Here is a 26,525-nt window from a genome sequence, read left to right on the forward strand (position 1 = left end):
ACTGTGTGTAATGTTTGCAAGGTTTGTTTCAGCCATTAGTTCTAGGAGACCTCCAGCCCCAGGTCCTAAGATAGGAGAAAGTTGCACCGAATGTCTCATTGAAGAGCTAGGCGTTGTGTAGTTTGAGACGTGAATTGAGTGACTTGGTCACTGTCTGTAATGTCTGGAACCCCGACAGGTAAGGAGTGTCTTGGTCACTGTCTGTAATGTCTGGAACCCCGGCAGGTAAGGAGTGTCTTGGTCACTGTCTGTAATGTCTGAAACCCTGACAGGTAAGGAGTGTCTTGGTGAAGACTTGAACTTGGCTTCAGTAGGAGCATTGCTGGCGGGAGCTGTAAGTAATATGCCTATTTGTCTACCATGATCGGAATATGGAGGAGAGCTTCCGCAGAGGTGGGCAGGCACCCTATAAAGTCTATTTGCCATTGGCCCTAGGGACAGGTCCCCAGGGAGTATGCCCCCTAATTATAGGTTGCTATGTGTCCCCGTAATTCAAGCCATTTTATCTGCCTGCGCGTTTAACTGAGCCTTTGGGTATGAGTGGCCTTGATTTGTATTTGGGTATATCCCCGGTGTTCTTTACCCCAAAGGGTTGAGCTAGGGAGAGGAGTTGTTGCGTTGCCACAGCTGGGACCAGATGGCCAGACCATTGTTAATGGTTCAGATAAGGCGGATAGTTGGCTGGGGCCTACTCTAGTGCTAGGAAGTTCAAGCGATTGTGTTGACCCTAGTTAGGGGGTGGAGAACCTGTCCCTGACCACTCACCTGATCCCAAGGGTCCAATCAGGTGGCTACTGGTCAGGAGAGGCGGGACCTCTTCCAGTGCCATTACATCTGGCAAGACTGTGGACAGAGGAAGCTGCTTCCTCCTGTAGCTGGCACACGCCAGAGGGCCCAGGTTTGCTCTTATGCTGTGGGTACTGGCATGACCCAAGGCGTGAGAGCTGTCCCATCAGGGGCATGGGGCGGGACCTAGTGAACTGTCCAATCAGGAGATCTGGGGCGGGGCCTAGCGAAAGGTCCAATCAGGGGATCTGGGGCGGGGCCTAGCGAAAGGTCCAATCAGGGGAGTTGAGGCGGGGAGCGCCGTCCAATCAGGGCCGCGGGGGCGGGGCGTTGCTCCAGACCTCCAGGTCCCAGACGCTCGCATCTGCAGCTGCTGCGGCGCGCGGGGCACCCTCGAGATCCGGGAGCTGCCGGGACATGGTGAGTGCGCACGGCCGGCAGCCGAGCCGGGGAGGGGGCGGGTCGAAGGGGTTGGAGCTGCGCGCGGGGGTCGGCGACTCAGAGCTGCCCCAGGCGTCCCAGGAAGGTCACAGCCGCCACCTACCCGGAGCCCAGGAAGGTCACAGCCGCCACCTACCCGGAGCCCAGGGAACATCTTAGTGGGTATTCAGGGGAAGAGACAGAAATGATTCCTGCCCCCTGGGTTGTCACAGACAGGTGAAGGGGGAAAACTGACCCGAAGCACAAGGAAAACCCACCCCGGTGGTGCAACAGCCTGCAAAGCCAAGGGCGCACAGCGGGGACGCAGGGGTGTCCTTCGGGAGGGTGTCCAGGGAGGCCACAGTGGACAGGTGCTGGGGGGCGGGTGCCCCGCGGGGCAGGACGGCCGCCCTTGACCCCTGAGTCAGAGACGTCTGTGTCCCCGCTCAGGGGTGCCCCTCCCTGAGTTTGTCACCTTCAAAGACTTCTCTGGTTACTTGAATCTCGGATTTTTTTCCCAGTAACATCCATTGAATGAGTAGAGTTTGAAAGATAATGTGAACTATTTCCAAAAAGGCAAGAAAGAGGTGCATTTCAGACAAAAATAAAGGCTGGTCTTAATTCCATTTGTTAAAAATTCTGTGCTTTTTTTTTTTTTTTTCTGTTCCTTTTTGCGTGTGTGGTTAAGCTTCTCACATCTGTTCTTTTCTTGTCCCTGATGACAAATGGCATTCCAGGCTTAGCCTTGAGCATGCTCCTGGGGAAACGAACCTTGGAGAAATAGAGAAAATCTCCCATTATGACCCCAGAAAATGAATACATTTCCATAAGAAAAAATGCTTGGTATATAAATTGGTGAATTACAAAAATTCGGTAAAATTTCAGTTATTATCCTCTCGCAGGGTGGGAAATTTGCGACGGTGTTTAATTCTGTTCTGTTTCTCATTATCTGGACTTCAGAGATGAATGCTGAATCCTATGTCATGAAACTCGCACCACCTAGAAGTGCTGAAATCTGGTGAATTGCTTACAAAATATTTTGTTATGGTGGAAATAATGGAGTGATATCTTTATTTTATGAAAAGAATAGATACAATGGTACTTCAAAAAGTTTGTGGCAAAGTAGAGTTAAAAGACAATATGAATCTTTCCATCCACTTTTTGAAATACCCTCCTATTTGTAGCCTTTCTTCTTGAACTATAAAAAGTACTTAAAGTTTCTCTCCCCTCTTTTACACATAAACACTGGGTCTGAGTGATTTGCGGGACTCTTCAAACACTGGTTGGTCTCATTTAAATTATTCACAGGGGTCCAACCGGAGCCAATAACCTGGGTTGGGGAGCTGCAGCCTGGGGCCTGTAACTCGGCCCGCTCACACCGTCTGCAGAAGGAGCGGATTATACGGAGAAGCTACAGAGCACTGAAGCGCTGGGTGTCTGCATGCAGGTGCGGGTGGGGGTGATGCCCTTACTGAGGTTATGATTGCTATTTTCTTGGGGCTGTTTGGTTTTGGCATCCAGACTTGATGGGGTTTGAGTGTAATTTATGCAAACTAAGAAGGTCAGACTTAGAGAAAGACTCCTTTGTGTTCTGTCCCCTGGAAAAATAATATATGAATTTGAGAGTTTTGGGGGGTTAGAAACTTAAACTGGCTATGGCTGAGAGTCAGTTGCTTCATCTGAACTGATGGAAAGGTTTGTTTTCTTTCCTTTTGATTCCTTTATCAAATATTGCTGCCATCTCCAGTTTCCCTAAGCAGTTGATAATTTTATTTCCTTGTTTGTGTGTAAGATTTTTATTTTCTTGCATGAAAATCTAAGTGGATTGAGAGATAAAATGTAAGACAAGAGAATTCTGGAAGCATACAGAATTTTTCTTCCTTATTGGTGAGAGAACCTCTAGATATGAGATGGGCATATTTAAATTCTTGTTACCGACAGGCCAGGCTCGGCTGCCCTCTCGCATTAAACAAATGACCTGAAAGTCCAAAAATTGATGCAAGGATTGGAAGGTTTATTCAGATTACTGGTACTCAACTAAGTGTCTAACCAAGTGAACAAACAAAGAGAAAAGAGGAGCAGTGGGGTCTAGTTTAGCCTAGTCCCAGTCGGTGGGGCCAACCCATTCCATTGACAGTAGTTGATAAACGCAGTTCTCCCCACTGTTTTCAGCATAAAGAAGAAAAGTATCGACTAGATTTAAATCAGAAAAACAAAGCATAGCCGGGAGCCCTCTAGGGTGCACCTATACAGACGTGGATACGATCCAACCAAACAGAAGAGGGCTCAGAAAATCAGAGAAAACTAAAGAGAATAAAGCACTGCCTTGTCAGAATTTAGGCCAGGGACTCCAGGAGAGATCTACCAGCAGCAGGGACAAGGGAGCAAAATAGTCCCAGTGGCCACTTGCCTCTTGCAGCTAGAGTCCTCTCTGGTGCCCAAAGCTTTCCAATTTTTTGCCAGTGATTAAATTAGGCTCTCGGATTCCAAAGTCATAGAAATGAACAATGTACCCAACAGTAAAGCAAGCAACGCTTTATTAAAAGAGGAGATAGACTTATGCATAAGGGAGGTAGCAACAGTAAAGCCAGCCCCCCGGGGGGAGCTGTTCAGGGTCTTTTACAGGGAAAGGAGTTAAGGGGTACAGGCCAGCGTCACTGGAGGTGGTCCGTTCATTTCTTCCTGGCTGCGTCATGGGCTCCTGCTCAGTAGGCAGTGGTATTCATCATTGTCACCCCAGGAGGGTCATTGTAGCAGTCACCTTGATGCTTTGTGCCAGGTGGGAATTCCTAAAGGGGTCTTAAGGCTAATCTGTAACTTGTACAATTATGGTAAACAAGCCTTGGGGACCGGTTTGCAACTCAGTAAATATGTTTCCTCTCTTATCTCAGTCTGTTTTGTAGGGCAGCCCATGGGGTAATCATTTGCCCTGGGGGTCTCATGACTGAGGAGTGGAAAAGTAACAGTGTCCTCTTTAGAGTAAATGGAATCAGTTTGGTTCACAGGCCCAGCCTTACTCTGTTTCATTCTCAGGCTCATTTTTCACTTTTTACATGATTTTTTACATCAATGATTGTCCCTAGAGTTTTGAGATGTAAAAGGCTGTCCTATTCCTAAGATGTTTTCAATTTCTATTGTAGTGCATTTAACGAGTTAGGCCCAAACCCCTAATGCATTAAATATGCTAATCATTCCTGAAAATATTCCCATTTGAGATAAAGTATAAACTGTGTCACTTGTTGTTTTAGTTATAAAGAGATTTGAAAATACTTCATTTCTTATGGTTCTTACTTTCATAAACTTTAGTGTTTAGAGGATTAACTCTTAAAATGATTTCCCACGTAGAAAAGTGGCTTCGAAATTTTTAAAAAGCAAAAAAAAAAAAAAAAAAAAAAATTTTAAAAAGCTATTAAAAAGAAAAATATGATTTATATAAACCTCTCGATTTAAAGTAAGTTGCATGCTGTTTTATGTTTGCTTTCTTTTATGCAGGGTTATTTCAGGGTCATTCACCTGTACTGCTCTCTCGTGTTCCCTTGTAGGGACAGGCCCTTACTGTTTATTAATTCTGTCGCGTAGGGGCTCTTTGGTGTTCTCAGACTTTTGCCATTGTGTCCAGTGCCCTTAAGAACCTCGTGTACGTGTCTCCACTTGCGTGTCTTATCTCATCTCCATCTCGGCCCGCTCTATGGTCGCTCCTCACTGTCTCCCCAAGAACTTGATCCATGTATGACCTTCTGTGTCTCAGTTGGTGGAAACCCCGTTATCCCAGTTTTTCGTGTGTGAAGTGATCGGAATCACCTTTGACTCCTCTTGCTCCATCTTGCCTCGACTTCAGCCCGTCCTGAAAGTCTGCAGGTCTCTCCTGCAATCGTCCTGCACCCCGTTCCCCTGTGACTCCCCAGGCTGGCCCACCTGCCTCTCGCCTGGTTATGGCTTCCACCTGCCAACACACGTCCCGGCCTCTGCATCTGGCCCCTGGATTCTAGTAGTGTCCCTGCAACCTACGGGCCGTGGAGCTGTGAGGCGCGATCAGTCCTCTGGGCAAAAGCCTGAAGTGGTCCTGCATCGGTCACAGAGTCAGCCGAAGTCCCTCCTGTGGCCGACCCGCTCCCCACAGGTGCTGTGGCCGCCTCCCATCACGCTGCCTTCCTCCTGCTGCTTTTCCTCTCCATTCGTTTCATTTCTTTCATGTTGTGCCACATTGCCATGGTAAATTCAGACTGGAATACTTCTGCAAGCTTGTCTTGTTCCTAATTTCAGGGGGGACTGTTTTGAAACGTTACCATTGAACGGAACGCTTGGTGGAAGGTCAGTGGAAAGCACTGACCTCCGATCGGTGCTTTGGCCTGCTGACACTGAACTTTCCTTTTGTGGGAGTGGCTGATTTTGTGAGTTTCTGGCCTCAGCTGCGTGTGACAACGGTTCCCTTTGTTTTTTGTTTGTTTGTTTGTGGTTTGTTTTCTTTTGGTGACTGGCCATTATGGGGATCCGAACCCTTGACCTTGGTGTTACAAGGCTGTGCTCCAACCAACCGAGGTAACCGGGCAGCCCTCCATGGTCCCCTTTGATTCGAGGGTCACTTGTGTCCAGTTTCTGTTGTTTTCTAAGTCAGTACTTCCAAGTTGGAACTAGTTGAATTTAAAAAGAATGTGAAATTCAGCCTGATATTTTGGAAAATCATGATAAAGTTGTCCTAAATATTTAGAGTTAAAAATTCAGAAGCCATATTCATATGTGTATCTAAATAAATATATATTTGCTATAGCGACGAGTACTTCTAAAATATTCTTATACCTGCACTTGGTGCCTTTATTCGTCATATCCATCTCAGCACCCTCCAAGTTGACCTCTTTATCCTCTGCCAACGATCCTTCTTTGTCACATTGCACGACTCAGGTGCAAAAATTTGGGGTCCTCCTTGACGCTTCTTTTCCTCTCACAACCCACCTTCAGTTTATCAGGAAATTTGCTTGGCTCTAACTTCAAATTATGTCCAGAATCCAATCTGCGCGTCACCGCCGCTGCTACTGACCTCGTCTGACCCACACCGTCTTGGCGTTCCTGACCACAGCCACCATGTCCAGCAGCTGTCCCTTGTGCCTGTTATCAGATAACAGAGGGAACTTGCCAAGATGCTTGGTCAGGTCATTTCTCGGCTCAGAACCCGGCACTAGCCTTCAGGTCACTCAGCACCAAAGCCAAAGTCTCTACCACAGCAGGTGGGTCCTCACGACACCATGTGCCCGGCCATTGCTGTCACGCTCCTGTCTTTCCTGCTGTTACTCCCTGTGTCCCTTTGTTCCAGTTGTACCAGCCTCTGGCTGTGCTCAAATATCCAGTGCCTGCTCCTCCGTAGGCCCTAAGCTCTGGCTGTGCTGTGGATTGAATGTCTCCCCCAAAACCACTGAAGCTTGATCCCCCCATTGTAACAGTGTGAAGGGGGTGGGAAATCAGACCGTGGCAGCGTTGAGAGGTGGGTGATTGGATCCATACGACTGTGCCCTCGGGAATGGATTAATGGGTTCATGGTCTAGTGGGCTGCCGTGGGAGTGGCTTCATCAGGAGAGCAAGGGAGCAGTTAGGGAGCTCTTGCCACTCTCGCCACGTGGCGCCCTGCATCGCTGGGACCCTGTACAGGGTTCCCACCCAGAGTTCCCTCCCAGAGGAAGGCTCTCGCCAGATGCACGCCCTGGACCGTGGACGTCCCAGCCTCCAAAACTGTAAGAAATAAATTTTGTCTCTTTACAAATTACCCAGTTTCAGGTATTCTGCTGTAAGTGACAGAAAATGGACTCAGACAGGCTTTTTACCCCATTTTGGGATAATTTTTTTCCTTTTCTATCCCTTTCATTTATTTCCTACCTATACTGTACATGCCATGTTCAATTTAAATTGAGCATCTTCTGAAACTTGTCTTATTCCCAATCTAAAGGGATCTATTTTGAAATTTTATGCTGAAATAGGGTGCTTGGTGTGCTGTAAAGGATTAGCCTTACTCAGGGCTGGCTGGTTGGCTCCCTCGGTAGAGCACGGTGCTGATAACACTGAGGTCAGAGGTTTGGATCCCCCTACCAGCCAGCCACCAAAAGAAAAAAAAAAAAAAAAAAAAGAATTAACCCTGCCGAAAGAGGCCGTCTTGCCTTTGCCCTTGGCTCCTGGGAGAGAATTTTTATATAAATCAGCCAAAGATGGCCTCTGCCTATTGGCCCCTCGGTTGTTTATTTCTTCACGGCAGCTGAGACTCCTTAGGTCAAAAGCCCAGCAGCACCAAACTCAATTTTTTACACATCCAATTGTTTTTAAAACAGCACAAACAAGGACATTCTTAGCCATTTAGAGCCTGCCTTCTTTCCATACCCTGCGAAACCTCACCCGAGAGCTGTTACCCATTGTCAAGACGGTGCCTTTTGCTTAGTTATAAGCCCCGTTGGAGCTCTTTGTCCCAGAGGCTCCCTGCTGCGTTGCTGCCTGATGTCACCTCCGCACATAAGCTGCCTATGTGATCCCCCTGTCCCCAGGAGTTCCCTTGCCCTCCTGCCTTCTGAATTTTGGCCCTCTCTGGACCAGCTCCTAATGTGAGGGACTTCTCCCACGTGCAGACCTGTCAATGTGGCCCAATAAAACTTACGTATGTTACTGTCACCTCTTGGTCAGGTCTTTTTTCTCGATCATCCCCCAAAGTCCTCAAATCCCAACAATAATCTCTCAGCTCTTGGGATGTCCTGCCTGGTGAGAGTGTGTTTAGCTGGGGGTCTTGACCCACATTAGATACTGTATGCTAGCAATGTGATTTATGGTGGGGGCTTTGGGCCACGCATTATTAGCTCCACCTCAGGGGCAGGGCTGGAAGGTAAAGTCAGCACGTGGGGGGAGTCAAGCACGTCTGTGTGAATGAGCTCCAGCAAAACTAGACACCAAGGCTCAGGTCGCACATTGTTGCTGGGAGAAATGAGTGCTGCCCAAGACTCCACTGGGAGAGAACTGAAGGCTGCACGCTTCTCCTGGACTCTGCCCCGCGCAGCTCTTGCCTTGGCTGATGTTAATGTCTATCCTTTCACTGTAATAAGCCATCACCATGAGCACAACCGCTTTCAGTGAGTTCCGAGTCCTTCCAACACGCTGAACCTGAGAGTGGTCTTGGGGACTCCTGAGCTTGCACTTGGTGTGTTTGTTGATAGCATTGTATTTAAATTGGCAGTTTAGCCAATTGATACTGATCTTTTCTTTCATGGGAATAGCTGAACTTTCAGCCCTCAATTGGGTGTAAGTTTCAGTGGTGCCCTGGGGTTCGAGGTCTCTTGTGCCATGTTTGTGTGTTACTTTTCATTCCAGCACCTTCAAGTTGGCTCTAGTTAAGTTGAAAAGAAAGCAAAATCCTTATCCTGACACTTTTTTTTTTTTTGAAAAAAAGATGACTGGTAAGGGGATCTTAACCCTTGACTTGGTGTTGTCAGCACCACGCTCTCCCAAGTGAGCCACAGGCTGACACTTTGTAGAATAATGACAAAACTGTTTTAATAATTTAGCACTGAATATTTGTTAACTTTTTTTCCCAATTCAGTATTACCTAAAATGATTATTATCTGCCTTTATGCTGCCTTATTACTAGTCTAATATATATTTGTCTGTGCATGTCTATATATAATGGAAATTTATTTTTTATTTTTTGGTAGCTGGTGGGTACGGGAATCCGAACACTTGACCTTGGTGTTAATCACACTGTGCTGTAACCAACTGAGCTCACCAGCCAGCCCCTATATGTAATGGTAGTTTCTTATGAGACTACACTAGAGATACCCTGTGTGAAGAGTAACTAGGACTGACCTGGGCAGCTTTCACTTCCTGCACAAAAAGAGGGCACTCCAGTCCTGGTGCTCCTGTTCTGAACAAGTAAATTCTAGCATCAGAATGCAGCACGGAAGCCCTTTCTCTGTTCCCTGCATACGGATGTCAGTGGGTTGATGATGTCTTTCAGAGACCACGGTGTAGGAGAACCATGCAGCTCAGTGTTTCCCAGGCTCAGGGGCTGGGCGGTTATGCTCATGTGACCAACAGGGTCACAGAAGTGATAGAAGTAACACAGCCTCTACAGTAGCCTGCGGGTTATCACTTTCTCCTGGGATTTGAAACGGGAGCATATTTCATTTGGAGGAGGGCATTTCTGAAACTTTCATTATTTTATTTTACAGTCATGAGCAAATTCAGAAACAGGTCTGGACTTAAGTTAACTCACTTGCAAATTGGGGCTCTGCTATGGGTTGAATTGCATTCCCCCAAAGGTTCATGTATTATTAATCCCACTGTAACAGTGTTGAGGGTGGGAAATCCTATTACGATAATTGAAAGGTGGGCCCTTACGAGGTGATTTCATTGGGAGGACCATGCCCTAGTGAATGGATTGCTCCATTCATGGAGTAGAAAGTTGATGTTGTCATGGATGGCGATGGGCGTGGTTCTGATGGTTCATAAGGAGATGACGTGAGCAGGTGAGCTCTCTCTTGCTCAGTCCATTTGCCATGTGACACCCTGCATTGCTGTAGAGTCAACACCAAGAACAAGAAAGCCCCACCAGATGTGTTCCCTGGACTGTGGACTGCCCAGACTCTGAGAGTGGGAATTTCTTTTTTTTTGGTGGCTGGCTGGTTTGGGATCTGAACCTGTGCCCTTGGTGTTACAAGGCTGTGCTCTAACCAACTGAGCTAACCAGCCAGCCTGGATTTCCCAGACTCTGAAACTATAAAAAATAAATTTTATTTCTTTATAAGTTATCCACTTTCACGTATTGTTATGAGGAACAGAAACAGATTAATACTTTTAACCCATCTCTCAAGGTTAGGAAGGCCCATATTAATTACTATTCTATGGTTCCGGTGGAAAGAGTTGTTCCAGCATCTTATAACCTCAGTGTGCATGTGTGTGCGTGTGTGTGCATGTGTGTGTGCGTGTGTGTGCATGTGTGTGTGCGCGCTCAAACTGGTGTGTACAGTACGAAGGTTCATGAATGTGGGGGTTGTGGGGAGGTCTAATTTCTCATGTTTTATTCCTCTTTCTGAGATCTCATTGCTCAATACTTCTGTCTCAAGTGAAGGGTACATAGAGGAAAAAAGAGAAGCAACTAATTTTGTGATAAATAACATACACATAATTTAAAATTAACATTTCTCCCCCCAAAAGTCTTCATATAGCAGATGGACCTGCTTATAATGGCCTGGAAATATGGCCAGCTGGTCCATGTTGCGTGTTGAATTTCCACAGGCCCTTGGAAACCCAGGGTTGGTGAAGTTGGGAAAGCAGGAAATCCTCCTAGTCCTTCAGTATATTTTTATTTATTAATCATCCAGGTTTGAACTTGTGGTTCATGTAGTACTGAGTGATGTGGTGGGCAATAAGGAAAGAGATGAGGACAGGCCCGTGGCTCACTTGGGGGAGCGTGGTGCTGACAACACCGAGTCAAGGGTTAAGGTCCCCTTACCAGTCATCTTAAAAAAAAAAAAAAAAAAAGGAAAGAGATGAAATAGTTTTTGTGACAAGGAACTGATGATCATGAAATGGAAATATTTGTTTCACTTGTGTAACATTTCTCTCATTTCTCTAGTGTGTTCTGGACTGTTCCAGACTGTGAATAAAAGAGAGGAATAAGACTGGAAGGGTCACAGTAAAAGTACAGGGATAAGTTTAGTGTGTTACAGATGATATTAAAACTCTGATACAGGATAAAGAAAATGTATGTGTGTGTATATATATATATATATATACACATACACACAATGAAATATTAAAAGATATTAAAGATATAAAAATATTAAAGCCATCAAAGAAGCAAATCCTGCCATTTGTGACAACTTGGATGAACCTGAGGTCATTACGCCATGTGAAATAAACCAGACCGAGAGGCACATACCGTGCGATCTTACCTATGCGTGTAATCTAAGTCAATCAAACTCCTAGAGGCAGGCAGTGGAAAGGTAAGTGCCAGGGCTGGGGGTGGGGGCAGCAGGGAGGTTTCAGTTGTCAGATGAATAGGTTCTGTACATCTAAGGTACGATACAGTGACTATAGGAAATAATCCTGTATTGCGTACTGTAAAGTTGCTAAGATACAGGTCTTAGTGTTCTCACCACCTGCTTTTTAAAAAAAGGTAACTGTGTGAGGTGATGGATGTGCTCACTGACTTGGCGGTACTGATTTCACATTGTACATGTATATTGACTCATCACATTGTACAACTTAAATATATGCAACTTTTATTTTTCAAAAACAAACAAACAAAAACCCCTATGAGACAGGAGAGAATGGACGGAGAGGGAGAGGTCTGACAACCGAGTCCTAAAGAAATGTTGGGAGACCACAGGATCTTGTGTGACCTTTTTGTGAGCTGAGTCCAGTTTCCAGTGATGTCTCACCTGTCCTCCTGTTCTTGTGTGTGTTTCGTTTCAGGACTCAGTGGTCTTTGAGGATGTGGTTGTGGACTTCACCCTGGGGGAGTGGGCCTTGCTGAGTCCTGCCCAGAGGAAACTCTACAGAAATGTGATGCTGGAGACCTTCAGGAACCTGGCCTTAGTAGGTGAGGATGGCATCGTTCCTTCACTCAGCTACTTAGATAATAAATACTTCTTGCTCATCAAGCCTATTCCAAGATTTGGAATGTAGAAGGAGAATACATTGGTTAATAATACAGGCATGATCATAATCATCCTGGACCTAGAATTTAATAGGTTCCCTGTGACAATAAAAATCTATATATTCACTTGTTTTTTTTTTCTGTCTTGTTTAAAAGACTTAAGGTCCTTTAGTGTCATCAGTGTGGGTACATATTCACGGGTCATGTTGGAGGCACGGGGAGGCTTGTTTGAAATGCTGTGATGATCTCTCTGTGAATATTAAATTGCCTACCATTCTGACCTTGTATGCCGTTAATAATGAAGTCATGAAACAGCTCAGCTCCTGAGTCCTTGTAGATTTGTTCACTTTAATTTTTTTTCACTTTTTTGGTTTCAGATGATGAGACACTACTTAAAACCAATGGGTCCATTTCTCAGCAGGATATGTTTGGTGAAAAATTATGTGATGAACAGAAAACAGCAAGGTTCACAAGAAATGACACCTGGGCCTCCCTTTTAGGAAAAAAATGGAAAGACTATTGCCTTAAAGATAAGCACAAAAACAAGGGGAGACCTTTGAGGTGAGTTGGACTTAGACAAAAAAGCAGCGTCCCATTAGAAAATTGTGTTATTTCATGAAGTTTAAAAAAACAAAACCCCACAAACCTAAATGGGGAGAGGGCGTGGTGGGATTCTCTGTGAATAAATAAATTTGAACTAGCTCCAAATTTATTTATTCACAGAGAATCCCACCCCCCATTTTTTCCCCTTCGTATGACTTAGACATTGAGTATCTGAAAGGTAGTTAAGTTGGAGACAGTTATCGGGGAACCCCAGATACTGCTATTGTTGTTGTAATGGGCTATGGTTGAACCTTCTTCCAGAAAATTTAGTTTATTCCACTTTGAAAAAATTCAGACAAGACAGAAAACCTACATTTACACAGAAAATAGTTAGCGTGTACTGCTAATACTCATTAATAAACATTAAGTACTCACTAATAATTACTAAGAAAAGCTATTAATACACAAGCCATTAACAATGTGCTTCCCATTTTCAGCAGAAAGCGAATGGTGGTCAGACTCTGTAAAAGTGGTAAAGGTGGTGATTGTGAAGGAAGCTTCTGCCAGATTCCAAATCAAAATCGGTCCAAGAAACCTACGAGAGCAAGACAGTACAAATGCAGCCAGTGTGGAAAAGTCTTCACCCACTCGTCATCCCTTCAGAGGCACAAAAGAAGTCACACTGGACACAAAGCACATCAGTGTGAGGAATGTGGGAAAGCCTTCAGTCGCCCTTCATACCTGAAAACCCACGTAAAAACTCACAGTGGAGAGAAATTCTACGCATGCAAATTATGTGGGAAAACGTTTCTTCGTCCCCATTCTCTCACTGAGCATGTAAGGACTCACACGGGAGAGAAGCCCTTCGAATGTAAGCAGTGTGGGAGAGGCTTCAGTTGTCCCAAATCCTTTAGATCACATGTGATGATGCACACTGGAGAGAAGCCCTATGAATGCGAGCAGTGTGGGAAAGCCTTCAGTTGTCTCAAAACCTTCCAGGTACATACGATGATGCACACCGGAGAGAAGCCCTATGAATGTAAGGAGTGTGGGAAAGCCTACTGCTGGCGCACGTCCTTTCAAAGGCACATGAGCATTCACAATGGAGAGAAACCCTATAAATGTGACAAATGTGAGAAGGCATTTGGCTGGCCCTCCTCCTTACACAAACATGTGAGAATGCACAATGAAAAGAAACCTACACACGTAAGCAAAGTAGGAAACCGTTCGGTTGGCTCTCATCCTTCCAAAAATGTAAGAATGCAGACAGGAGGGAAGCTCTATAAATGTGAAAAATGTGGGAAGGTATTTGGTTGTACTTCATCCTTACACAAACACGTGAAGTTGCACACTGGAGAGAAGCCTAGATCTGTAAGCAATGTGAGAAAGCCTTTACCTGGCCCCCGTCCTTCCAAAACTCTAAGAATGCAGACTGGAGAGAAGCCCTATACATGTGAAAAATGTGGGAAAGCTTTCAGTTGTCCTAGATCCTTTCAAGGTCACGTGAGAAGTCACACTGGTTAAGAAACCTTACAAATATAAGTAGTGTGGGAAAGCTATACTAATTAATTCATATATAACCGTTCAGAAAATTCACGTCAGGACAGAAATCTTATAAAAGTTATAAATATGCTATTGCATTTTATATCCCTAAAAGTGGACCTCTAGTGAATGAATTTCCAAGTTCTCTTGCAAATAGACATTGAGGTGAGAATTCTCTAAGTACTCTTTCATTCTAGTATGTAATTTTTGATACATAGTGGTGGGTTTCAGTTATTAATTTTTCTCTTTCCATTTTGAAGTGTGTTATACCCATGGATGATTTGAAGTGTATTTTTGATATGCATTAGGTACATAATTTTTATGTAGTTTTTGGGTTGTTCTGTAAGTATGGAGCCATAAAACTAATGAAATGTTGGTACCTGCTGGCATTCTCTTACTGGCTCTGTGTGTTCCAAACTCGTTATTACTTACCCATAACATGCAAGGGTCCTTCAGAAAGTTCATGGGAAAACAGAATTAAAAGATAACATGACTCTCTCGTGAGCGTGCTGAAGTCCCCTTATATATTTCACCTTTCTATTTTACTGAGAAAACCAGCAGTTTTTAATCTCAATACTTTTTACTTACATCAGGTTTGTATTCTCAGCAACTTAATATTTTGGTGAGAGGATCCTTATTCCATTTTGCTGGCTGGCTAATTAACAGTTGGCAGAAATCTGTTAAGTATGCAAAGCTACTGAAAGAGGATAGTCTCATGGGAACTACTATTTTTATCTGTTGCTCTTTGCTCTTCGTCCTTGCTTCTGGCTGGAACTGGATAATAGGTTTGAGTTAAGAAGAGAGACCTGTAATATGACAGTGAAATCTAGAGGTGGAGATGGTTCTGCTGGATTGTGTCATATCAGCATGGGTAAGGCAAGGGAGTACATGTCCCAGGTTTCCTTCTCTAGATGGTTCCATGTTAGAATTCTGTAATAGCCCAATCTGCAGGAAATTTGGAAGAAGCAATTATTCAGTTTATCAAGCCACCACCAAACAGGGAGATGGACGAATGCACAGGGACTGTACGGACACCAGGGTCCAGCTTATTTTCCTGATTGCTGGCCCTGCCAATCAAAAGTATCCTCAAAACATATACTAACTGCTTGGCTTCCCTTCGGTCAGAGGTGCAGGTTTCCAGACATCTCCACCAGCTTTCCCATCACGGATGCATGCACGGTTTGGATTTTCCTGCAAGCCCTATGCTGTCCACCAGGCCACTGATTCAGGATGCCATGACTGTTGATCTTATGTGATGCTCTGACTCTTCTTTTCTCTACCTCTTACTATGTGTCTGTAAAGTCTAATTTGTATAGTGAACACTTCATTCTCTTAACAATTCTCATGCATCTGTGTTCCTGACTCCACTGCAGCAGATACAATAACGCAGCCGTGAACACACGAGACTGTTTCCCTACGGCGTCACTGAGAGGCTCCCCTGACTCAGCATCTCCACGAGACAAATCAGCCCATTACTGACATATGGGGCAGACTGTGGGGTTTTGTTACCTAGAGCTGAATACAGTCCTTTCATGTGTGTTTAATTATTACATTTGATTATGATTAAGACAAAAGTGCCTGTTTCTGGGAAATGTCATATTAACTGTTTTCAAATAAGTGGTATACCATATAAAGGTGTAAAATGTTTCTGAGAAATAGCCTATTAACTCTGTGTTTTCAAATAAATTGCATACAAACGTCACTCTGTACTTTTCATTTACTGAAAGGACATATTAAACCTTTAAAACTACTAATTTTCAAATCCACTTTGTAACTTTGTGAATTGAAGCATTCCACATTCTGAATCAATACTCCCAGGAACATTCGGGTTTAGGCATTTTTCTTTCTAGTAAATTTATCTTATATTGTTCCAAATTGATCAAATAACTTGAGTCATTCATAATAGTAAAAACTTAAAAATTGGTTTTACCAATTTAATTAAGTACTGAATATGGCTAGTAAAAGATATAAAAACATCCTAATAAAACAAGTTTAAATTTTATTGGATAATACCAAGGCAGAATGAAGTAGCTCATAAGCCGCGACAAGGGGACCATGGGGGACGCAGGAGGAAGGACAGAACTCCGTGGGCGATGACGTCATTCATTCCTTTATACTTATGTCATCTCATGTGTCTGACACACTATTTCCAGAGCTTCTCATGAAGTGAGAGTAGCGGGTAGTGATGTAGAAATCGTCCTCCACTCGTGAATTAACAGTAATTAGTCTCCATAGAAATGAAATTATAGTCATGGTTTGGCCTCATTTTTGTAAAAGTTAAAAATTTCAGGGCCTGTCATGTATTTATGAGATTGGACACTGGTGGCTGGGACTGGGTGCTTCACATTGATTCGGGCCACTGTGTGGTGTTTGTGGTAAACATCCTTGTCAAATTTAATTTCAAATTGTGTTACATATTTGGCATTTTCATTTTGCTACTCATACACACGGACAAAATTTGTTCTGCAGAAAACCAGAGTTTTCACGGTTTGAGGGAGGGTCTACACAGGTCTAGCCCCTGTGGGTCTTCTCTGGAGAGTGGTCTGCACAAGCCCACTCTGATTTCCTGGCAGAAGCAAATGGAAGAAAGAGCTGTGGATACGGGAAGCGGAACTAGGTGAGGAATGACTGAAGGGAGCTGCAGACAGTGTTATTATTCTGAGTAATATCCCAATTAGGGAAAATTCAATTTTCAAAAATTAAAAAAAGCTTTTTAATTTTTTAAGTGTAAACTTTTGTTTTAATGATCCACGAACCCCCAAATTCCCATTTTAGTTTTCGCAGGTATTGTTTCCATACATATTAGAAAAGAAAAACATATGCAGACTTCCAGCACGTATTAGAAAAGAAAAATATATAAAAAAGCTTTGTGTTCAATTAAAGGGCAAATAAAATCCAGTCTTTGCCCATTTTCCATGTTAACTTTGGTTTTCACAGCACTGTAGACATTGGTGTCACTCCACAATCCATCACCTCATTTAATCAGCCTTCCCCAGCATCCCTCTGATGATACAAATGACAGAAGTTAAGCACAGGGGGCAGAGTCCTGCTGACGTTACACACCCCATGATAATAATGAAATACCTCCATGTGGAAGGCCTAATGTGTGCTATGACATGCATTGAGCACTGTCGAAACTTTACAATTTCAGGACAACTCTGGAGGACAAATACACAACTTTCCAAATGGTCATCAAACTTTAAACACAGTACCCCAAAGTCTACATTGATGTGACATTCCGGAGACAACAAAGGTACGGGGATCTAGAACAGATCAAGCGTTAAGAGCAGGGGAAGAGCTGTCTACACAAGGGCACTAGGCAGCTGCTCTGTGAGGTGATGGAGTGTTTTGTAGATTGATTATGGCGGCTTCGGCTTCCAGGTGGCTCCTCTGGAAACGCCTGCCTGGGATGTTGCAGCTTGGGAAGCTGCCACCTTCCCCGACAGCATGTGCTTAGTTACAGGAAAGGAACACTTCAGCGGAGGAATGTGTGTGTAACGCCTCATTCTGCTATGGCCACTTGGTTGTTTGAGAGTTTTAGTGTCTCTTTTTAGTCACAGGGAGCCCATTGCCCATTTTCTGTCTATTGGTGTGCTTTTTTTTTTTTTTAAAGATGACTGGTATGGGGATTGTAACCTTTGACTTGGTGTTGTCAGCACCACACTCTCCCATGAGAGCGAACCAGCCATCCGTATATGGGATCCAAACCCGTGGCCTTGGTGTTATCAGCACCGCACTCTCCCAAGTGAGCCACGGGCCGGCCCTTGTTTGGGTACATTTTAATAAGAGTGAAAATACCACCAGCAGAACAAAAGAAGAAACTTGCAATACATATATAAGAGGACTTAAAAAAAGTTCATGGAAATAAGGAATGAAAAGACAAAAATAAAAAATATAAACTTTATTTTCCGACATAAGCACCATCCAGCTCAAGACACTTGTAAGCAGTGATTCCAGGAATCTTAACCATCCCTAAAGAACTGAGGATTCTGGGAAACTAACAATTAGAATTCCACCCAGGAGGACCGTCATAGGGAACTTTACACTTCCAGACCCACAGTATTTCCAGAGCTCAGACCCCAGAACCTGGGGGCACAGATGCCTTCTCACGTCTCTCTGGGTATGTGTCTGAGGTGAGGGCAGGCGTGGCCCTGCAAGGCGTGTCCTATGTCACACTGGGTTCCAAAAAAGGCCTAATGGCTCAAGATGTTTCTTTCCTGTATCTACCATTGTTGGCAAGGTTGTCAAGTGTATTAGTCCACTTTGTGTTGCTATAACAGAACACCTGAGAATGGGTAATTTATAAAGAACAGAGGTTTATTTGGCTTACGATTCTGGGACAGCTGCATCTGGCACGGGCCTCAGGCTGCTTCTACTCATGGTAGAAAGCGGCAGGCAGCCAGCAAGTACAAGCAGATCACATGGCGAGAGGAAGCAAGAGAGAGAGAGAGAGAGAGAGGGGAGGTGTCAGGGTCTTTTAAAAAACCAGCTCTCGCAGGAACCAATAGAACAATATCTCACTTATTAATCCCCCCAACACAGAGACAGCATTAATCCCTTCATGAGGGATCCGCCCCCATGACTCAGTTTCCAACACTGCCACATTCAGGATCAAATTTTCACATGAGTTTTGGCAGGGACAACACATCCAAACTCCATCATTATGCCCCTGGCCTCCCAAAACTCATGTTCCTCTCACATACAAAACAAAATCATTCCATCCCAATAGTCCCAAAAGTCATAGCTTGCTCCAGCACCAACTTAAAAGTCCAAAGTCCAAAGTCTCATCTGAGACCAAAGGCTAAACTCCTTCCAACTGTGAACCTGTAAAAACCAAAGACAGATTTATCTACTGCCAAGATACAATGGTGGAACAGACATTGGGTACACATTCCCATTCCAAAAGGGAGGAGTAGGCCAAAAGAAAGGAGAAACAGACCCCAAACAAGTCCAAAACCCAGCAGGGCAGACATTATGTCTTAAAGCTCCAAAATAATTTTCTTTGACTCCAACTCCTGCATCCTGGGCACAATTGGGCATCTGGGCCCCCAAAGCCTCGGGCAGCCTCGCTCCCACAGCTCTGCCAGGTGCAGCCCAGTGGGCCATGCTGGTGCCTTGGCTTTTCCAGGCCTGCGTTGCATGTTACCAGTGGCCCTGCACTTCTGGGGTCCTGGAAGAAGCCCTGCTGTCTTGGCTCTACTAGACATTTCCCTGGTGGGGGCTCTCTGTGGGGGATCCAACCCCACTTTCCAGCTCAGCATTGCTCTAGTAGATGGCCTCAGCAGTGGCTCTGCCTCTGCAGCAGGTCTCTGCCTGGGCTTCCAGGCTTTTCCATACATCCTCTGGAATCTGAGTGGAGGCTTCCATGCCTCCACTGCTCTCATGTCCTGCCAGCCTGCAGACTTAACACGACATGGATGCCACCGAGGTTTCAGGCTTCTACTCTCCAGAGCTGCTGCACCAACCACACTTGGGGCTGCTCCAGCCAGAGCAGCTGGGATGCAGGGAGAAGGTTCCCTGAGGGCAGCTGTGTCCCAGATCTGTCCTCCAGGAACTCAATCCTTCTAGGCCTCAGGGCCTGTGATGGGTGGGACACCCTTCCAGACTTCTCAAATGCCTTTAGCACTTTTCTCTCATTGTCTTGGCTGTTAGCACCTGGCTGCCTCACAGCCAAGCTAATGTCTTTAGCAACCAGTTTATCTGCTTCACTCTTACATTTTTCTCCAGCTCTCTGCTTCTCTACCACATGGCCAGACTGCAAATTTTCCAAATCTTTATGCTTTGCTTCCCTTTTAAATTCTGGCTTTACATCATGCCTTTGCCACCATAACTCACAGTAGGCTGTTAGAAGTAACCATGCAGCTTCCTTAATGCTTTGCTGTTTGGAAAGTTCTTCTGCCAAACATTCCGGTTCACAACTCTTAAGTCCCACCTTCAAAGTCCAAGGGCATGGACACAATGCAGCCAAGTTCCTTGCTATGGTGTAGCAAGGGTGATCTTTTGTCCAATTCCCAATAAGTTCCCCATTTCTGACACCTCATCATCTACATTTTTACTGTCCACATATCTCTTTTTTTTTTTTTTGCCCTTTTATTTATTTATTTTTTATTTTTATTTAAAAATTTTATTTTGTCGATATAGTACTGTCCACATTTCTATCAGCATTCTGGTCACAACCATTTAACCAATCTCTAAAATGTTCCGAACTTTCCCTCATCTTTCTGTCTTCTTCTAAGTCCTCCAAACTTCTCCAACCTTTGCCCATTACCCAGTTCCAAAGCTACATCCTCATTTTCAGGTATCTGTATAGCAACACCCCACTCCTCGGTACCAATTATCTGTATTGGTCCATTTTGTGTTGCTGCAACAGAACACCTGAAACTGGGAAATTTATAAAGAACAGAGGTTTATTTGGCTTACGATTCTGGGACAGCTGCATCTGGCATGGGCCTCACGCTGTTTCTACTCGTGGTGGAAAGCGGCAGGCAGCCGGCGGGTACAAGCAGATCATACAGTGAGAGGAAGCAAGAGAGAGAGAGGAGGTGCCAGGGTCTTTTAAACCACCAGCTCTCAGAGGAACTAATAAAGCAAGAAATCACTTATTAATCCCCTCACCCAGAGAGAGCACTAATCCTTTCATGAGGGATCTGCCCCCACAACTCAGTTTCCAACACTGCCACATTCAGGATCGACTTTCCACATGAGTTTTGGTGGGGACAACACATCCAAACTCCATCACCAAGGTAGAAAGAATTGGTTTTTCTTACCTAAAAATCAAGGTTCAGGTGAGTTTAAGTTTTCTCTTAGTTCAAATAGTGTGTGTTCTCTATCATTTATGAATATGCATAACAGTACAATTCAGTCTTTTTAGATTAATTCCATGAGTTCTCACAAGTGTATACAGTGGTACCAACAATCGTGACAGACTAGTTCATCACCCCAAATAATCACACTAGGGCTGCTCATTTGTAATTCAGTCTTCCCCAACTCAGACCTTTGTCTGTTCTAGATGCCTAAAGCTTAGCTTTTTCCAAAATGCCATATAAATGGAATCAGACACTGTGTAGCATTTTGAGTCAGATTTATAATATATGATGTCTTATTTGTAAGGTTGGGTAATGAATTATACTTGCCTTTCAGTGAATTTTAGATTTCTGAGTTTTCGATTTCTAAAGTTTGAAGTTTCTACAATGGCTGCATAGCTGATAAAGCCCATAGTCTTCAACACTGACAACCTACTGTCATTATTAGTTAAAAGGAGCTTATGCAAGACTGTGCTCCTTGTGCTTAACTTTCTATGGAGGGTGGTAGAAATGAGGAGGGAAAGGAGGAAATGAAATAATGAATATCAAATTACACTGAAATATTTGCAGTGTTACAGAAATGTTAATACTGGAAAAAACGGACACAAAGCTGGCTTCCTTTGCTGTTGAATTAAGCAAAAAGATATCACATTTCTCCTCTGCCCTAACCTGTACCAGAAGACTGAGCATGTGGAAGTCACACCTGCAAAGAGCAAACGTGCTCCTTTTGGGCTTCATGCATCACTAAAGAATCTTCCATCTCCTTCTATATTAATAATATAGTCCATGTTTGAGAATGCCAAACGCCAAGTACCCTTCCTCTGATGCTACCCTGGGAAGATCCTCAAAAGGACACAATGTCTGCGGCCAACCTTCACTATTCCTAGAACTTCTCATCATCCACAACTCTTCTCACATCTGCCACGTCACCAGGAGCTCATGCAGACACTGCTCTGCTTGCAGAGAAGGCACATGCTGGAGTAAGACGGTGCCAGTGACGATATCTCTTACAAACTAGGGGCAAATCTATGGTTTTCTAGGATACGAACTCTGTCAGACTATACCAGCAGCAAGATGATAATGCCACCTATTCAATGCAATCTACAGTTCATTCAAAAGGACGGTAAACAGCCACACTCTGTGGCCCAAATAAATGGTGGGACTCTGGTGACAGAAACCCTTTCCAATTCATAAATAAATACTGCATGACCTAAAGCTTTTGGCCATCGCACAAACAAATCTGAACTATGAGGATGTTATTTTTATAGAGCATCATTATTCTGTTAGCTCCGTGAACGCAGGACTTTGTATTGCCCCCCACACCCCGGCACAGTCCCTGTAAGTGTTTACTCAGGATACACTAGATGATGGAAACACAAACAAATGAATATGTCCTCACCCTCTAATGCCCCTACCCTCCATAGGGAAAACACACACCACAACCCCGCTTTCCCTATTACCCGTGTTGTCATGGATTATGTTCCTTGAAGACCCATATCTTTTATATCAAATCTCCACTTTTTACATTAAAATCTTTACTTTTTTTCTTTTACGTCTATTTTCCCACAAAAGTACATGCATCAGAACCGCACAGACTTGTTACTGCTTCTACAATGAGAGCCTGTCATGCTTGATTAGTCTTGTGCCTAATTTTTTGTTTTGAATTCACAATGCCTGGTATATGAGAGAGGTTCAAACATTCACGAGTAAAGAGCATGGTCTTTGAGCTAGAAGGCTGGCTTTGAATCCTGATCCTGTCTCATCACTTGCTAGCTTTGTAATCTGCAGCCCTCATTTAACTCACAAGAAGGAGACAGTAAAAGTATCTACACTACAGTGTTGGAGGATTAATTGAATTTATGTCTGTTACTTGAATGAACTCATGGGAAACAATTAAAACACTGCCAGATTTATAGAAAGCAACAGTCAATTGCTTACACAGTGAGAGAGAAAAACTGGTGCCTGAGAACTGGGACTTATCCTGGCACTCACTCCTGGGCTGTGGTGTTCTGGTGAACAGAAAGAATTGTACAAAACACCAACACCAGACAGGGCCATTGGGTGATCAACACGGAGCAAGGCAAAAGCCAGAGGGCAGGACAGTCCCCCCACCCCCCCTTCTGGCTTGTAGTTCTCAAAACTCTCTAGAATGTGCTGGGAATGGGAGACGGCTGGAAGAGCCCAGACTGTGCTCCATCCCCCCAGTACAGGCTGCCTTTAGAGTCCCTCATTGGCAGTGTTAGTGGGGCACGTGTAAGTCGAGATTCCTCCAGACCCAGGCAGCTTCCTGAGCCTTGGAGGGTCAGCTCACAATAGATCCTAAGCTCCTGTCGTCCCTTGCTGCCAACCTGTAAGTAGTAAACCTGCTCTGTGCAACTTGTGCATGTGGGTGTTCTGTCTCTCTGGACTCAGACAAGTTGGCAACCAGTGCACAGTGAGCCTGTTACACAAAGAGTTCTATGCAGTCTTGTCATTGCACAGAATAAGAGAATTATGCGAACCATAAAAATGATGACATATTCCCCTACTCTAGCTAATAAAACTGACTTCTGCTGCCTCACAAGTCAGTTTTAGCTCAAGTCCATTCTTCCTGGCTTCTAGAAAATAACTATTAAAATTCTCAATCATACAATGACATTCACTTCCTGTATCAGAAGTTCACAAGAGCATCCTCAGGCTCGATGACTCACTAGAGGGACAGGATTCACAAGAGCTGTTATAATCATGCCTCAAGTGAGAGGGTACAGATGACAACCAGCAATGGGGGAAGGCACACACAGGGTGAAATTCAGGAGAAACCAGGGCAAGCTTCCAGTTGTCCTGTCTTGGTGGACTCACATGAATGACACTCCCAGCAATGATGAGTGACAATCCATGTAGTGTCGCCTATCAGACAAGCTCATCTGAGCCTTCATGCCCAGGGTTTTTATTGGAGGTCAGTCATGTAGCCACACAGCACCCACATGACTGACCTCAGCTAGTCTGTCTCCAGCCTCCCTCCTCAGAGGTCAAACCCATACAGCATTATCTATGGCCTCAGGGATACAAAAACAGGTGTCCACCCTAAGTCACTGTTAGGAAAACCTACCTGGTGAAAGCATGACTGTCAACAAGGAGCTGGTCAGTGACCAGTGCTTTCTGTGGAAAGTGCAGGGCTTGAGCAACCAAAGCCTCTGATCTAACGCTTTACCCCACACCTCTTGATGACATCCACGCAGGGCAATATCTGATCCTTGACGCCTCCCCCAAATCAATGGAAGTCCAGTACCTGTGAGTCTTAATGCAGTTTCTAAGATGTCCCATTGTTCCTCATGCTTGCGGTCACCCCACTGAAAAAGTCAACAAACCCAACTCTGTTCGGCTATGGGTGTCTCTCACAGATTTTGGCTGGTAGACATTGACATAAGTAATATTAGCTTTTCTTCTTATGAATGAATAAGTCATTTTAATGGAAAATTAACATTATAAGAATTAAAATTTTCACATGAAAAATTCTAAAACATTGATGCAGTATGGCCACAGAACGTAGTGTTTAAAAAAATTAAATTAAAAATTGATGTGACAATACATAATTATATTGGGATATTTTAACAAATCCTTTCTCAGTACATAAAAGTTAAAATTTTAAGTATATACCAAATATAAAAAGTTTTACTATGATTTTTCTAAGAAATATGTAGGGAAATTTGTATTTGGCCCCCCAAAAAAATATATATATATATAGGTTGTTCTTGCAAGCATAACTATTGGGATTATTTAATACATATTGGGTTTATTGTCTGGAGACTGCATTCAGCCGTGAATAATAGAAAATTCCTACAGTCTGCTTCATATATCTACAAGGTACCTATTTCTCACATGGAAGCTTTCAAAAACAAAAAATGCAACTACTCAACACTGCAATCAGGAAACAAAGTCTTACTATGTGTTTTCTTTTTTTTTTTTTCCTATATAAAGATGACCAGTAAGGGGATCTCAACCCTTGACTTGGTGTTGTCAGCACCACACTCAGCCAGTGAGCGAACCGGCCATCCCTATATGGGATCTGAACTCGTGGCCTTGGTGTTATCAGCACCGCACTCTACCGAGTGAGCCATGGGCCGGCCTTACTATGTGTTTTCTGATGCCATAATTGTAACTTTCAAGGTGGAGTCAGGAACCTAAGGGCACTAGACACATTGCAGAAAGAAGATATTTACCACAGAAATTACACCAAATGCAAACATGGTAAGAACTGGAGAAAAGGGGAGTCAGAGCATCAGAGAAGGTCACCAACCACACAGGTAAAAATCAGTAGCCTGGGTGGACGCTGTGGATGGATAAGCATGGAAGTGGATCTGCTGGACATGACTGTGGAATACACCAGCACTGGGGTGATGGAACCGAAATACAGTCATGTGCTGCATAACCATGTTTTGGTCAATGATCAACCACACATACCATGGCCGTCCTATAAGATTATAGTGGAGCTGAAAAATTCCTATTGCCTAGTGACATTATAGCACAACGAATTTATTTTTAAATAAATTTTGTGTGGCCTAAGCATACAGTGTTTACAAAGACAACAACAGTGCACAGTCCTGTCCTCAGCCTTCATACTCACTCACTCCCCGAGCATCTTCCAGTCCTGCAAGCTCCACTCATGGTAAGTGCCCTACACAGGTGTACCACTTTTTATCTTTCATACCATATTTTTCCTGTACCTTTTCTATGCTTAGGTATTTTTACATACACAGATACTTATCATTGTGCTAGCTACCTACAGTATTTGGCACAGTAACATGTTGTACAGGTTTGTAGCCTGAGAGCCATAGGCTGTTCCATATAGTGTACATATGTTGAAGGCTATACCATCTAGGTTTGTGTGAGTGCACTCTATGATGTCCGCACAATGACAAAGTCACCTAATGATGCATTCGTTAGAACATATCCCTGCTGTTAAGTGACACAGAACTGCACCTGGTGTTTGGTTTGTGGACACTTTATCAGCAGGCCCAGAAAGCAGCAAAATCAACTGGGAATGGGTGCCCACCAAGCCCTTCTGCACCCATCTCCCTGTATGATAATTCCAAAAACTAAGTATGACGTACTCTTCATTTCTGCCTTCCAGATCTCATGCAAGTCTTGCCTCTGACCAAGTCCAGTTTGGAACAATACAGGAAAGAGATTCTGTGAAATGTAGAACATTGTACCCATGTGGACTTGGGTAATCCAGCACCACACATCTATTCTAGCTTCTACCATCTTCAGTAACAAGGTTTCTCTCTCTCTTTTTTTTTTTGTTGGCAGCTGTCTGGTGTGGGGATCGAACCCTTGGCTTTGGTATTACAACACAAGCTCTAACCAACTGAGCTCACTGACCAGCCCCCTAGGTCTCTTCTTAACTGAAAACCTTGTGTCCAATTCCCAGCCAGGAGCTAAAACAAACAGAAAAGGGCAAAAGAGGAAAATACGTTGGCTGAGGTGTCCTCATGCAACAGCTTGGTGCTGAGCAATTCCTGTCGGGACAATGGACGCTGTGCCCTCTCTCCACAAAACACGCTCAATATACGTCTTTAACATGAAGACTAAGAGCCCCCAAAATACTGTTTGCTTAGAAAGGAGGAAAGAGAGGATGGATGTCACGCATGTAAATTACAGTACCTGTGACATCAGGACAATAAATAAAGTCCTAATGATACCAAAGTCTCATTATCATAATACCCACATTTGAAACATAATGAAAATGAGAAATAAATAAAACCATCTGAGATTCTGACAATTACATATTAAAAACACACTTCCAAAAGATCTATGGATCCAAAAGA

The 26,525-nt window shown here is 44.0% G+C and overlaps 2 protein-coding genes across 12 annotated transcripts in view; one reads left to right on the forward strand and one right to left on the reverse strand.

Annotated features, from left to right (window-relative positions):
* ZNF556 (zinc finger protein 556) lies at positions 1-15,617 on the forward strand. 11 transcript variants are annotated; one of them, XM_063109141.1, is made up of 7 exons: positions 1,155-1,206; positions 2,515-2,653; positions 4,749-5,745; positions 6,163-6,428; positions 11,647-11,773; positions 12,208-12,391; positions 12,871-15,617. In XM_063109141.1, the coding sequence occupies exons 5-7, from the start codon at positions 11,740-11,742 to the stop codon at positions 13,895-13,897; spliced, it is 1,245 nt and encodes a 414-aa protein (XP_062965211.1). In that variant the 5' UTR covers positions 1,155-1,206; positions 2,515-2,653; positions 4,749-5,745; positions 6,163-6,428; positions 11,647-11,739; the 3' UTR covers positions 13,898-15,617. The 11 variants fall into 11 exon arrangements, with proteins under 11 accessions (XP_062965218.1, XP_062965216.1, XP_062965213.1 ...); XM_063109149.1 differs by having other exon boundaries at positions 12,252-12,391; XM_063109142.1 differs by lacking the exon at positions 4,749-5,745.
* The window catches only part of LOC134386985 (zinc finger protein 564-like), a 27,987-nt gene continuing 14,210 nt past the window's right edge, over positions 12,749-26,525 (reverse strand). The window contains exon 5 of the mRNA XM_063109153.1: positions 12,749-12,968. Within this exon, the coding sequence (XP_062965223.1) occupies positions 12,949-12,968 (20 nt within the window). The 3' untranslated portion in view covers positions 12,749-12,948. The remainder of the gene's footprint in view (positions 12,969-26,525) is intronic.

Source organism: Cynocephalus volans, chromosome 10 (genome assembly GCF_027409185.1).
Source record: "Cynocephalus volans isolate mCynVol1 chromosome 10, mCynVol1.pri, whole genome shotgun sequence".
NCBI classification, from domain to species: domain Eukaryota; kingdom Metazoa; phylum Chordata; class Mammalia; order Dermoptera; family Cynocephalidae; genus Cynocephalus; species Cynocephalus volans.

Excerpts from the sequence above, each read along its gene's own strand:
- ZNF556 (XM_063109139.1), top strand. Across the intron at positions 11,774-12,207 it reads CAGGAACCTGGCCTTAGTAG|ATGATGAGACACTACTTAAA; the intron begins GTGAGGATGGCA and ends TTTTGGTTTCAG. Across the intron at positions 12,392-12,870 it reads AACAAGGGGAGACCTTTGAG|CAGAAAGCGAATGGTGGTCA; the intron begins GTGAGTTGGACT and ends TCCCATTTTCAG.